Here is a 15,247-nt window from a genome sequence, read left to right as displayed (position 1 = left end):
GGCCATCCTGGTGAGAGGAACCCAGCCCAGCTCGGAGAAAGGTCTATGGTCTGGTGCCTCTGCAATTCCTTGCAGCTCTGATGTCACCCGGAAAGCTCATTTTCACCCCCAAGGACAGAAGCAGGAAGGGTGGACCATTCCCTCCTTCCCCACCCTTGACCCTTATACTTGGTTTTCAGTCCTCTCCTTGGGCTGGGCTGTAGTGAAGTCATCATGCTTTCCTTACTCTGTAGGGCCACAAGCTGTGTCTTGTCTCTAAAACCCCAGTGCCTGGTGGCCCAGAGGCGGTGGCTTGACCGTTCTGAAGGAGTGAAGGGCTAGCCCAGAAAACTAGACTGGCCCAGAAGCAGTAGCCCTTCCCAAGCCTCAATGGCAATAAAAGCATGTATATAGCCCATGCGGAACAGAGAGACCCATCATTTCCCGCTCTAGCACTCAGCTCATCTCAGAAACAAAAAATCAGAACAACCTGGGGTCCCCCTCCCTTCCCCCTCCCGCTCCATCACTTCACCTCAGTGAATCCTTCAGACCCAGGGGCGGGAGAACCCAGTTCTGGCCGTCAGCACACCAGCCTCAACAGGGGCTGTGGATTTCACACCAGAAGCCCAGCCTACTCAGCTGCCTAAGTCCCCTTCCACCTGCCAGTCGGTGCTGTGACAGACAGTGCTGCCAGTGGGATGCCAGGAACACCCACGCTGCGAGGTCCTCGGGGCCCTGACATGACGGAGTGCAGCCGTGGGCCCTGCGGACACATTATGCTCAATGACACCTTTCTCTCCAGCCGCCTCACTATTACCAAGACGGAGACCTGATTAAAAACCCCATCCGTTTCCAGCTCTTCCCATAATTTTGATCGACAACATTAAATGCTAATAGAAAAACATCTTATCTCTAATAAAACAAATGCTGACAGAAAGACGGATGCCGAGAACCAGCCATATGGCAGCCACGATTCCCGGGCCTGGCCGTGTTCACAGCAGCGCATCTTCGGCAGAAAGAGATGACGCTGAGGAGCTTGAGGCCCCGCATTTAATAAATCAAACGGCCGCGGCATCTCGGGACGTTCACAGTTTGCAGCGGGAGCAGAGTGTTTTCTCATTTGCACACGCGGAGGTGTTTGAGGAGAAGGCAACCTGGGCGCGCGCTCTGCCGTTTCCTCGGTTCTTTACCGTCCCTGCTGCCTCCCATGCGTCCTCACGTCGGACCCGGTCCCCTTCATGTTTGCACGGCGCTCTCTGTGTCTCCACCCTCCGGGACCCCTTTGCCATCTTCCCGTGTGCAATCCTCGGCGGCTGGCTGCGTGGACTCCAAGCTGTCCAGGAGAGATGTGGGTAGCTCCCCGCTGGAGGCCAGGCCCGGCAGGGACAGCCCCAGCTCGCCCCTCCGCCCCTCCGTGGGACTCTCTCTCCTGACCCCTTCCAGTCCAGCAGCTGCCTGTTCCTTTGTCAGTTTAATTATTTCCCTTCCAAGCCTGTTTACTTCTCCTTCCGCAGAAGGTAACTGGGGTAATGAAGGATGAAAGTGCTCGCGCGGGTTCCCGGGGCTCGGATTTGCTGGGGAGTTGACAGCGGGCCTCACAGCATCGTCAGGCGCTGTCAACACCCCGGCGGCGGCACAGCTTTCATCTCCTTCTTGCTTCTGAACCTCCCCTGAAACAGAACAAGACAGCCTCAAACCTCTGGCAGCAAGCCAGCCCTCGCCCCTCCTCTCCTGCCCACCTGTCGCCCCGCGGTGACTGGCGCAGGGACACCCAGGAAGAGCGCCCGTAGCCCTCCCATCTATTCGGGGCGCCACAGCCCACGGGAAACACTGGACCTACATTTTAAAGAGTGACCAAGTGCTCTCGTGCTGGCTGTCACTGATGTAGGACAGAGCGCACTTGGTCACGTTCACGATCCCTCCGCATTAGGTGCCTGGCTACCTCTAGCGGGCCTCCTTGGGAGGAAACTGCATTTGGCAGCTTACGGAAGACCTGGGGCGCTTTGGTAAAGGAAGGAGGCTCTGACCACCTTCAGGGTGAGAAGCAGGACTGTGCGGGAAGGATTTAGTGTCACCGCGCCCCTTCCTGCTGTCCATGCCGCACTCTGCACTTCGATGTTTCTTCAACCTCAAATAAAAGATTACGTGCAAAAGCGGCTTCAAGGTCCCTCGCTGAGCACTGTTACCGTCCCTGAAACCTTCTGCATGTGATGGGAATTCTACAGCTGCAGCAAGAAGGGGCGGGACACAAGGGGGAGCCCGGAAAGAGCACCTGGTCCCTGCTTCCCTGCTCCTTTACTTTGTAATCAGAAGGACCTGTCTGGCCTCTGAGTCTCAGATGCAAAGGGAGGGGAAGGGCTCCCTCAGGTGCCTCGCAGACCTGATGATGCTGGGCAGCAGCTTGGTGGAGTGAGCTCCCAGTGCGAGGACATGCTGTCCAGCTCCACACTGCTTCCCACAGCAAGCTGTTCCTAGCCCTCAGGCAAAATGGCGAGGAAACTGTGCAGAAGAGCCATGGTTAGGGCTGTTTAAAACAGTGCAGGCACAGGTCCTGGGGGGATGAAGGGCCCTGACACACTTGCTGGCCCTCTGGAACCCAGTCACAGTAGGACCCATTCTCATTGGGCTTGCCATCAGATACATGCAGGTGTGTTTTTAGGCTGCATGCTGGATGGTGGGGAGCTGCAGAACCCAGCAGGGCTGGGGAGAAATTGGAGTATGTTCTAAACACATCATTATCTTGCTTAAAACCTTTTGCAAGAGCCTTGGAGGTTCAGGACCAACTTCCATTTCTTTCACTTAGGTCCTTTGCATGGTCCCGCTTCACTCTGAAGCTTCATTTCCCAGGTTCACTCACAGGTGACCTTCCAGGTGGGTGACATACCCTTTAGGTCTCTGATGACATCGTTCAGTTTGTCCCCTCTCTAAAGGGAACCCTGCCAGCTCACATGTGATTTGGGTGCTCTTCTGTGCTAGGCACTGAGCTAAGTATTTGACAAGTTTCACCTTATTTGAGAACCCTAAGTCCTTGGGAACAGGAGCCTCAGCTGACTTGCCGGCCTCATTGGACACATTGTAAGCATTCAAGAATAGTTTCAAAAATAGGCCTTTAATGAAAGTATAACATGCGGGAAGATTGGACAAATCTTACGTAAGCATACAGCTCTGCATTAGCAAACTTCCTGTTACTACATCCGATAGTGGAGACGTCTAACTCAGAAAGGCTTGTCTGGCTCACCGCTTTGGGGTTCCAGTCCTTGCTGTTGGGCACCATCACCTTGGGCAATGTAGCACATCATGGCAGGAGCATGAGGTGCACCAGAACAGCCTGCCTCCTGACCAGGAAGCACCAGAGAAGAGAGGAAGGGCCCAGGTTCCACTGTTCCCTTCAAGGGTACACCCCAACGGCCCGAAGATTTCTCTCTAGGCCCTGCCTTTTAAAGGTCTCACCACCTCCCAACAGCACCTCCCTGGGGACCAGTCCTCTAACACACAGACCTTTGGGGGCCACGCAAGATCCAAACTATACCAAGATCAATGCATTTTCACGAAGTGAAAATCCTCGTAAAACCAGAAACTGGGATGAGAAACAGAATATGACCCATCTCCTCCAAATGCTTCCTAGTGGAGTCTCCCCAGACTCCCTTCCTGGTCACTTCTCTTCTGCCAAGGGCAACCACTACCCCTGTTTAGAAGGCCCAAATCAGTTTTGCCTGGTCACTGAACTTCATATACTGGAACCTGTGCACACCAGTTTGTGTTGGCTCCTTTTGCGCTACATGATGTTTGTAGGATTGTATTCACCTCATTGTGTTTAGAAGTTGTTCATCTAAGTATACAATTTCCATCAAATATTGAATGAAAAACATTGAATGAAAATAGGCAATTCACAGAAAAAGAAATACAGTGAGCATATGAAATGATTTGTAACATCACACACAATTAATGTAATCTAAGTTACAACAGGATGTAGTTTTTCATCATATTAAGCTGGCAAAAACTAAAAAAGTTTTACAAAACTCAATGTTGCTAAGGATACAGGGAAACAGGGCAATTTTATAAAGTAAGAGAATGAAAAGTACAAAGACTCTCTTATAGGTCATTTGAATATCATCTATCTCATCCTTAAAATCATTTGACAAAGTAATTCTATCATTAGGAATCTACCCATGGATATCAGCCTAAATATTTCAAGACATTTATTCCTGGATGCTCAATACAGCATTGATTTTAATAGCAGAAACATGGAAACTATCTGAGGGCTCATCAACAGGGGATTACGAATGGAAGTACTCTGTCCGGTGGTGAAATTCTTTCTAGTCGTACAGGTTGAGTATCCCTATTCTAAATGCTTGAGACCAGAAGAAGTTCAGATTTTTTTTTTTTTTTTTTTTTTTTTTTTTTATTTTGAAACATCTGCCCATATATAATGAGATATCTTAGAAATGGGACCCAAGTCTAAACATGAAATTCCCTTGTTCCATACATACCTTCTACACAAAGGTTAAGGTTAGGGTTAGGGTTAGGGTTAGGGTTGGGGTTAGGGTTTGCATTTTGACTGTGACCCATCACATGAGGTCAGGTGCAGAACTCTCTACTTGTGGCATCATGTTAGCACTCAAAAAGTTTCAGATTTTAGCAGGGCTTGGTGGTGAATGCCTGTAAGCCCAGTGGCTTTGGAGGCTGAGGTAAGAGGATCACAAGTTCAAAGCCAGCCTTAGCAAAATTGAGGTGCTAAGCAACTCAGTGAGACTGTCTCTAAATAAAATTCAAAACAGGGCTGGGGATATGGCTCAGTGGTCGAGTACCCCTGAGTTCAATCCCTGGTACTGAAAAAAAAAAAAGTTTCAGATTTTGGAGCCTTTCAGATTTCAGATTAGGGATGTTTAACCTGTATACACTAAAATGTTAAGTTGCCTTTGGGGAACAGACTAGCAACACTAAGTTTTGTAAAACCTTTTTAATTTTTGCCAGCTTGATATGATGAAAAACTAGGAAGCAAGGGTGGAAAAAGACTCTAAATTTAATTGCACTTTTGGTGCTATTTACATTTGTAACATGTGCTAGTGTTACTAGTTTTATAAAATAAGATATGCAAACTCCAAGATTCTGGCCTGATTTGAAGGATTTAGTGCCTTTATAAGGCTTGGGAGTCTACACCCAAAGAAAATGATAAATATTTGAGGTTATGAATATACCATGACCTTGACTTGATTTTTACACAGCGTATAAATCTATTGAAATGTAACAGTATATCCCATAAACATGTAATATCATTATGTATCAATTGAAAATTAAGAACAATATTTTTAAGTGACTAAATTCTGGTTTAAAAAAAACTGAGAAACCCTAGAAGACATGAGACAGCTAAATGAGATGGATTATGAGATGCAAATGAAACTACCAAAATGAAGAAGGATGGAGAACAAGAAGAGGAGGTGATTATGTGTGATTAAATAAATGAAAGCATTAGGGAGGAGATGGTGGGTTTCACCTGAGCAAGGCAGGTCTTCCCTCTAATTCTCCTGGTACAAATTTCTTTCCACATTTAAAAAAGTCATTTTGTTCTCTTTAGCTGTGTGTGTGTGTGTGTGTGTGTGTGTGTGTGTGTGTGTGCGCGCGTTTTACTTGGGGCTGAAGTCAGGGGTGCTCTATCACTGAGTTACATCCCCAGTCTTTTTTATTTTGAGATAGGGTCTCATTAAGTTGCCCAGGCTGACTTTGAACTTGCAATCTTCCTGCCTCTGCTTCCAGAGTAGCTGAGATTACAGATGCATGCCACCTCACCCAGCTCTCTAGACTTTTTGATGACCACAGAAAAATCTCAGGGACAAACTTGGAATTGAATCTACTTTATACCTTCCCAAGTCTGAATTTACTTGTGGACAACCGTGTATTATTCTTCTACCATAAATACTGTACCTGAAAATGAGACCATTCCTTGTGCTGAAATGAAATACATGAATGTATAAATTAGTGGATTAAGCAAACCTTGATTAAAAAAAACACCTATTCAGATCTGTTCAGCTAGGATCACAGGCACGTTAGTTCCTAACAGGTTCCTTCGCTGCTCGCTTCCTCCTGCCCCAATTCACCCTTCTGGGGGAGGAGCCCTTCCTAAAAGCTTTGCTATTCAAGGTGGGGTCCACGGACCAGCCCTGGGAGCTTCTTAGACATGCAGGATCTCAGATCCCCGCCACCATTTACCTGTTCAGAAGCTGCATTTTAGCAAGATCCCAGGTGATGTGGGTACACACTGCAGTGTGAGAAGCACTCTGAGCTTGAAGTACAAATCTCACCCTGGTTTTCCCCAACGGTAAAACCTTCCAAGGCTGCCAGTGCCTTGGAACAAAGCTCAGACACTCACGCTTCCCTGACCCCACGTGCATCTCCCTTAACACCTGCCACCCAACTTACCCTCCAGCAACACTTCCTGGTGCACCACCCTGTCCCCAGCCTTGGCTTAGGTGATTGGTTCCTCCAGGACTGTCATTTCCTTCTATATTCCAAAGACAGACCTCCAAGGTCGGGCCCAACTCCACCTCTGACACGAAGCCTATCTGGTTAAATCTGGCCATAGGTCACATTCCCAGTGTCTGATTTCCCACAAGGCTACACATCACTCTCCCACCAAATTGCTATCTAAAACTACATTAAGTATAAAATCTAGCCTGATTAATGTTTTAAATCCACCCGTGTTCTACAGTGGGGACTCAATAAATAATTTATTAAATAGTTTGAATATATGGGCTTATACATGAATGCAGGAATACATGAATATATTAGCACACATTTTTAAATACCATGCATTAATATAGGAAAATTAATTCTTGAATTTATATTCTTCATTGCAAGTCATATTCAATTCAGGTTGCTACCCTAAAAGTTCTTAAAACGGTACTTTCTGGAAAAATAAAAAAGAGAGAGATTTCTAACTCACACAAACATTTAGCTACACCTAAGATAGCTCAAGGAACCATCGTAAATTTCATACTAACAAATGGACATTTTTATAGTGGTTGCAGAGAGGACATGAGAAACAGTGAGTTAAGCGAGCAAGTTTTCAGCTTTATTCAGAAGGAGTAAACGGTGGTGCCTTTTGCAGTTAAATTTTTCACCAACGTGAGATGAATAAACTCCTTCTAGAAATTACTCTCATGAAATTACTTCTTCCAGGACACTTAATAGTATATTCTGCTGCCCCTGAAAAATTAATTAACCTCACTCGTAACACCCTGACCCCTGAACCATCAGCAGCGTGTTTTTCGGTGATTCAGGCTGATCTTCTCTGCTTTCGTCCACCTCACAGGGAGGGTGGTCTAAATGATATGGGACCTTTTGATCACTCGTATTTGTCTCCTGCCATTTCTTCAGATGACATTCTGCTCATGTCCAAACATATGAATCTTTTTTTTTAAATGGCAAACCTTTGAGATGATCAGGGAGAAGTTTCCGACCTTCCTGCAGGGGGATGGAGGTGGGGGAGGGGACGTGGCTGTCACCGTTCTGGTTCTACGTTACAACAGCTGCAGTAAGGGGATAGACAGATGCAAGCTGCAGTTCTCTGTCTGGTCCGTTCTGAGAAGGGCTGGGTTTTCAGAGTCAGGACTATAAAGATACAGGGGCCAGGCTCTGGGATTGGATTATGGGTCAATGGTAGGAGTTACCAACACATTCCCTCTTTCACTTACCTAAAAGATACCCAGGAAGTGTTCTATACTCAAGTCATCAGAACACAGGGTTCCCTGAAAATGTCACAGCCATTGCTCTGCCCTTGAGACCTTTGGTTACTTGCTGTGGAGGCAAAATCCTCCTTTACCTCTGAGATTCTGGAATGTTAACTCTTAAGCTGTGAGGGTTTTATTGTTCCTTCAAGAACAGCATTGCCATTTGCATAAAAGATTTCCGAACCAGGCAAGAGTAGGAAAATATTATTGCAAATAATAGTAATTATTCTGTATTGTTTTAAAAAATAGAATTAATATCATTAATGCCTATTAATAACATTACATGTATCAATAATGATAAGGCAGTTGACTAATACAGATGCCTCATTACACGAATAGTGTAGAAAGAAAAGTGGTTTTTCTTCTTTAAAGATGAAAAATAACAGTGTTGCTTTGTAGAAATGATTGCTAGACCCCTAAATGGGTTCCCCCTCTTTGGCCCAAAGGGGACATTTGTCTGCCTTTGTTAACTGCTCTCTGCTGGGCTTTGTACTCCTGAGTCTACGCTGCTTTCAGTTGGACTTAATCAGGGTGGCAGTGGTAGCAAGGCTATCCCAGATGCTGAGAGCCACGCCAAAATGCTTCCTTGCTTCCCCTCAGTGCTGGTAAAGATGGGGTTGGAACAATGAGAGCTAATGATGGAGCTCTGGAAACTATCATTTTGAATCAATCTGTTACTTACTGCTGCCTTGTGAAAATCAAGCCAGCCTCATGGTCCAGTTAGGTGTAGCAGGCCCAGGCCAGCCCCTGGGCTCTGCACACGCAGAGCAGACAGGACACTCTACACTGGCTGCCAGCATGGGATGACCACCAGCCAAGACAAGAGTCATGGTGTGTTATGGGCCACCCTTGCAAACAGCCATGTGCTACAGGTTGGAAAGTACCAGCCTTGCTCTATGGTCAGTGTGGAACCTACCAGAATTAGGGGTTTTCTCCAGGAATTCCCCCACAAGTACTTGGGGAACCTTTCAGTTGAAATCCCAGACATGCCCTGGCTTCTACTCTTACCCTCCCGTGCATTATGATGAGTGTTTTGAACAGGTTATGGACCCACCTCGGATCAGCAGAGCCACCTATTTGACCCAAATAGGTCAGATAAATAATACATTTACAAATAGGTCCTGGTAAATAATACATTGTTGATACTTCAAGTTGTGCATAATAAAAAGTAACTGCTAGTGCTGGTTAGTTCATTGGATAAAAGTTCAGATGACCCTAAGTTAGAAAGGAGGGTAAGGCCAGGCTGCAGAGCTGAGATTTTAGGCAAAAGACAGTTGAGCATTACTCAGGATTTTTGAAAAGTGTACAGACATGATGGAAAGCCACCCAGCAGCTTTACCCTGCTGTGGAGGCAGGAAATCCAGGGGCTGCCAATGAGGCAATGAAGACCTGAACTGAGCCAGAGGTGGGAGGGACCAAGGGGCAGGAAACTGCAGAAGGAGTTTTGCGACAGACGGAATGGAGAGGAAGGGAAGCTGATTCCACTCGGTCCAGTCTAAGTAGATGAAAGGGTGAGAAAAAAAGGAGAAAGCAGGAAGAGTTGGTGACATCATGCTTGAGAAGTCCACATGTATTCAGTGGGAAAGCCAGGCTCTGGGAAATACGGGGTCATAACTGCAGGTGGAGCCCAGTGGGAGAAAATACTTTGAGAATATTCTTATGGAGTTGATGACTGAAGGTATGAGTTTGAACAAGAGAAGATGGAGAACAAATGCAGATGTTTAAGGAAAGAAACTTGATAGTCTCATTCTGGGAATATTAGTTATCTATGCTATCTAAAAAAACCATTTCAGAACCTAGCAGTTTAAGACCCAGGAGTCTGGAAACAGTTTAGTTGGATGGTTCTGACTAATGGTCACTTGCGAGGTTCTCAGTGAAGTGTTGACCAGGACTGTAATCATCTGAAGGCTTGACCGGGGCTGGAGGGAATGCTTCCAAGATGGCGCACTCACATGGTGGATGACTGCAAGCCTCAATTCCACACCATGTGAAGTGCATGTGAGGTGCTTGAGGAGCCTCATGACATGGCAGCCTGCTTCCTCCATAGTAAAAGATTCAAGACAGATAGCAAGGCACAAGCCACATGTCTTTTATGACCCAACCTCAGAATTCACAGTGCATCACTTCAGCATCACTCCATTAAACACAGAGACCAACCCTAATACAGTGTAAGAGAGGAGTACACAAGGGTATAAATGCCAAAGGGTAGGAATCACTTGGTGCCATCTTGGAAGCAGGCTACCTTACTGAGGGGTGAAGGAAGGAGACAAGCAAAACCTCTAAAAATGGGAAGGAAAGTTTTGTTGGGGAGATGAGACTCCACATAGGAAGAGATCTGGCACTCATATCTGTTGCCTCACCTGGTCCTCTTGTGGGTCTTTGATCTACTTCAAACACAGCCTCCAGAACTGTGTGCCTGATGAAGATGTTCTCTCCACTCCATGTTCCCAGATCACTTACTATGTGCAGGCAATGTGCCAAGATTTCCCCAAGGTCGGCACCATCATGTCACTATTTATAGCAGAAGAAATTGAATCACAATCCCAAGTTCTCACAGCCATTTTGCTGTGGGGCTGGAATATGAACTCAAGTTGGTCAACTCCTGAGGCCACTCTTAATCAGTATGCCACCTTGCCCAGAGTGCAGGGATTTTCCAACAAGATGAACCCAGGTAAATGTGAGGAATGTCATGATAGTCCATAGGAGCTATCAGAGGGAAAGGGACTGGTGTCCACTGAGAGCTTCCTCCATGGTAGGCATGGGTCAGATAAAGACAGAGATGCCATAGTGTGCTTACCATCCTTGGGATTCACTCTGGTCTCTGTGGGCTGTTCAACAAACTTCAGCAGTGGGGATCTCGACCTCTGTATGGTGGGAAGAGCAGAGTCGCTGAACAGTAGGGTGTCCTTGCCCCCTGCCGTGGAAAGGGGGAAAGGGGACATGCTATGTCATCAGTGGAACTGGGTTACATTTACTCCCCTGTGATTACCTGGCTGTTTGGGTTAGGAACCCTCTCCAATTACAGGTAATCCAGAGGAGAGATGGCCAGCTGCCCCTTCTCTACATGAAGATGGAGCAGTGAGGTCTAGGGCCAGATGTGTATGATGAAAGACCCTGCTCAGGAATGGCTGCTGACAAAAGCCACCACTAAAGGGCAGCCTGGGGGCACCAATACCAAGTGGCAGGGTAAGATGATAGCAGAGGGCTTAGGTGCACAGGGGTTGGAACTACACCAGACAGTTCATGCCAAATCAAAAGAGTCACCTTACCTCTAGGCCTCACATCTCTCATGTCAGAAGAGGAAGCAACTCGCCCCCCTCCCCACCTCCGCCCCCTGCATCTTTCGATGGTGTGAAGAGGAAATGAACTGATCAATGAAAAGCATCTGGGTGTTCGGTCAGCGGTCAGCAAATGGCACCTGCTGGATTGCTTAAGTTCCACCACACGTACTCTTATCTGATTTAACTCCATTTGGTTATTTGGGTGGAACGAGCACCCTACCCTAGCAGGTTGTATCGAGTCCTCCACATGATCCCACCTGAGCTTCCAGTAGATCATGCAGTCCCATTCAGCCAAACTCCTTACCTGTGAGTATGACATCCCTAATGGATAGGAAAAGTTCTCAGCAAAGAGGAGAAGGAAAAGAAACCACTCCAACCCTAGCGGCCGCAGCAAGCTACACAGGTGAGCGGCAGAGAAGAGTGGCTTTGAACATGAGCATGATGAGCAGGCACATGCTTCCCATTAGTCCATGTCTTATTAACTTGCTTCCCAAGACCAGGTAAGAGGTTGGCGCATGGTGGGTGCTTGATAGACGTCTGACAGAGTCTGAATCAATGACTGAGGTGTTCTCAGGAATCCTGAGGCTGGTGGTCTGTGTGTGGCAGCTGCCCCCAGGCAGATGGAATAGGTGATTGGGAGCCACCACCTCTGGTCTCTCTGCTACCTGAGAGTCATCCCAGAAGTGTAGAACCTGGTAGAAACTGAGCCTGATGTTCTGCATCCCTCATGTGGGAAAAATCTAGAAATCTTCAGGACCACAGTCTGGAGAGGTTTCCCAAAGACAGCGGTTGATGTGCACTTGGGATGTCAGGAGGTCCTCAGGCTGAGTCACCACACTTCATCGGGGCTCCATCATGCTGCAAAGATGCGACCTGGTAATGGAGACCAGGCTTTGGTCATCATGAGTGGACAGCAGGTACCTCACGGTGGATTTCTTGTTTCCCTCCATCAAGGCCACACAGCCTATGCACAGGTCAAGGATGGGACTGCATTTCCAGACCCATCTTTCTCTGGCAGGTGAACTGAATGAAAAACTGTCTAGTCTTCCAGGGACTAGGTAAGAAACACACCCTGCCACTCTTTGTCAGACACCCTTCCAATCTCTACTGCCTCGGTAGCCAAAGAATCAGAAGTATGAGCAGAGGAGAGAGCTGGCTGTGACCAAGCCAGCCTTGGCCTTCTGCTCCAGAGGAATTCCTCAGGACAAATGTCCCATTGACCCCACCCGGCCACAGGGTCACCATCCATTCCACACAGTTCCTCAAAAATACCAGCAACACCAAAGCTCTCCCAAAAATAAACAAATAAATAAATAAGCACGTAGAGAGAGAAACAAGCCACTCCTCATCCATGCCCCATCCCGGAGGGGGCGCGGAAGAGATAAATACCTCCCTGGACTCCTCTTACCCAGGGAGATTGTTTCCTGAAGCTAAGGTAGAACTCCAAGTTTCTGTCATTCTTGCTAAGTGTCTGAGGATTCAAAAACCTTCCCTAGAAGGCTCTTGGTTCTATTGTTTCTAACTATCAAGTCCAGATCCCAGGCACGTTGGTGAAGTGGCCGCAAGTCTGATGGTCTGACACCTTGAACTTCATCTGGGTCCTTTGGTCCTTATGTCCAGAGGGTGGAGGTCCAACCAGTGCCCGGTCCCTCCATTCGGCTTTGAGTGAGTTTCTGGAAGCCCTGCAGATGCCTCTGGCACAAAGCCCTCCTCCCCTCTCTCCAAGGTGCACCGAGTCCTTTCAAGCCACACATCTCATACCCAGTCCGAGGCCTGGCGTGCAGAGGAGGAAAGAAAAGCTCGAAGGGCCAGACGCTGCTCTAGCCTGCGCTCTTCCGGCTTTCGGTGTTTCACCTGGAGCATGAACACGCCCGGGAGCCTCCCCTCAGAGCGACGGTGCCCATTCTCCTGGGGGCAGGACGAGGGCTGAGGGAAGGAGCTGGGGCAGGAGCCTGGGGAGGTGGAGGGCCGTTCCTTGCTGGGGGACACCCTCAGTGGGGCCCCTTCTGGCTCCCACAATAGCCCCACACCCTCTCTATCCATTACAGACCATTCTGGAGTGTGGAAGGGGCTTTGCTACCCGTGACTCCTCTCGGCAGGCTGTGACATGTGTTGAATGTGTCCGCTTCCTGGCAAGATCACACAATGGCCCCAATTCTAGCAAACCACATCAAGCACTCTGTGGCGTCCCTGAGAGAGCAAGGCGGGCAGGAGAGGGCAGTCAAGGAAAAGTCACGGCGCAAAGACCAGCAGTCTTCAGGCTGCGAGGTGGCGAGGGGCAGGCCCTCTGCGCTGGCAGGCTCTCAGAAGGGCTCCTGGGCCTGCTCCTGTCTTCTCGGGACGCAGCCCCCCAGCATCCGTAGATGGCCGACTCAAGAAGCTGATGCCTGCATCCTAATGCCACCTCTGTGGCCTCAGGTGCCACTAATTTCCTGCCTGTTTCCTTCTCTAGCACGAGGGGCTCTGACTAGATCAGGGAGAATGTCCACTCACACAGCTGCTCTGGTCAGAGGGTGACTTCCTGGAAGGCCACAGGAGCCGGGGAAGCCACTGCAGGCAACATCGGGAACCAGCCAGGCAGAGCCAAGGGCTCCATTAGCAATGTCTGCCTCTGGCGTGGGAGCAGGTGCTGTACAGCCACCCAGAACCTGCCTTCCCTGACCTTGCTGTCACCTGGCCTTCCGGTGACTCTTGGTCCCTCCCACACCAACATCTTTGGAACCTTCCACTTTGTTCTCCTCTCGCTGCCTGAGTCCATCCCTCAGGCCTCCCTAACTGCAGACTCCTGGAGGGGGCGAGCGTGTGACCAGCAGCCTGTTCTGCGCCATCCACCAAGTCCCTGCTCAACCAGAAGTCACCGCGTGGCTGAGCTGGCTTACTGCAGAAGACACCGACCCCTTCAAGGTGCTGTCAAGAAGACAGTTGGCAATTCTTGGAAATGCTGGGACTCAGGGTCCGCTAGCTGGCTAAACACCAAGATTCGGGGATCGAGTGAACGAGAAGAGGAGAACGGGAGGGGAAGGAAGCAGGGGAAGACATGAGGAAGGAGGAGAATACCCTGAGTCCTTCTCCACCACCTAGATGTTTCAGTGGAGACACAGCAAACAACCAGCATGGAGGGACTGCTGGGACTCACAGGGGAGGAGGCCCCCACCTGTCACCAGGGATGGAAAACATCCTACAGGAAAAGACCATAACATGACGCTTCTGCAGAGCACCCCACTCCCTGCACAAGGGACGTGCCACTGCCGTAACATACGCTGCACCAGGTCTGGGGATCTTTCTCCTGTCCTCCCAGTTTGCATCTCTGAGGAGGCTGGGGACAAGAACAACCAGGAAGTGGCATTAAATTCATTCAGGTGGGTCCCTTAAGGCTAGCACCCCCTCCAGTTTTTGTTTTGTACCAACTAAATTGTCCATTTCAACTGACTATTCTGATCAGAGAAGTTCAAGGAAACACAGACCATGCATTGCTACTGATTGGCATGCAGGCATGACAGAAGCAAGGCTGGTGTTAGCCACAAATGCACATTTCAAGAAGGAACATACTCCCCAATCCTACTGAAACATTGTAGCTCAGGCCTTCAGGCAGCACAAAAAGAAAAAATGGAAAGAAACAACTGTTATTGCAAAATGGCCATAAAGTCCCACCAGGAACAAACACCACCAGGGACAAAATTCTCAGCATTTGTTCACTCATTCAACTTCTATCTTTTTACATAAATTAAAGAAATGAAACAGTGGGAAATTTCACTAAGTCATTTTGAGGAAAAAAAAAAAATTCCATACTCCAGTGCATGCCCAGAAATGGGACTCTGACTACACAAATAAATGACAGATTTGCCTGACCGTGTTGAATTCAGTGCAATAAAAGAGAGGCCTTGCGTGGAAGATGAGGTCTTAACAGCATCAAAAGGGCCGTGTGCAAAATGGATCATTCAAATCCCCAGGACAGCACTTGCCACTAATTAGTTCTGTTGGGTCTTTTGACATCAAGTTCAAGGAACCTCTGCTAAAATTTCCAATATATGAAACGCAGTTCCAGGCAACCAAAGGCAGCTGTGCAGATTTACATTTAAGAAACTCGACGTTGTCCACCTCCCTGTGGCAATTTCCATTTATCACACATTACAGGGAAGCAGCCCAAGTGAGTCAGGGGAGAAGAGACTGGTCAGAACAGAAAGGGTAAGTAACTAAAAATATAGACACAATGCTCCTTCCAGGGAAAGAGGAGGTGGGGGGAAAGGATAAACATAAGTT

General features: G+C 48.2%; 1 protein-coding gene across 7 annotated transcripts in view; it reads right to left on the bottom strand.

The window, feature by feature from the left end:
• CCDC149 (coiled-coil domain containing 149) overlaps positions 1 to 15,247 on the bottom strand; it is an 88,249-nt gene continuing 73,002 nt past the window's right edge. For 3 of the 7 annotated variants that reach the window (XM_079153485.1, XM_079153481.1, XM_079153486.1), the window contains 4 exons: positions 14,537 to 14,569; positions 10,504 to 10,620; positions 5,902 to 5,925; positions 1 to 1,649 (listed from right to left, as the gene is read on the bottom strand). In XM_079153485.1, the coding sequence (XP_079009611.1) occupies positions 1,216 to 1,649; positions 5,902 to 5,925; positions 10,504 to 10,620; positions 14,537 to 14,569 (608 nt within the window). In that variant the 3' untranslated portion in view covers positions 1 to 1,215. The remainder of the gene's footprint in view (positions 1,650 to 5,901; positions 5,926 to 10,503; positions 10,621 to 14,536; positions 14,570 to 15,247) is intronic. The other 4 variants (XM_079153483.1, XM_079153482.1, XM_079153484.1 and 1 more) reach the window with 4 other exon arrangements.

Source organism: Sciurus vulgaris (genome assembly GCF_902686455.1).
Source record: "Sciurus vulgaris genome assembly, chromosome: 9".
Classification (NCBI taxonomy): Eukaryota; Metazoa; Chordata; class Mammalia; order Rodentia; family Sciuridae; genus Sciurus; species Sciurus vulgaris.
This window is presented reverse-complemented; position numbering and strand designations above follow the sequence as displayed.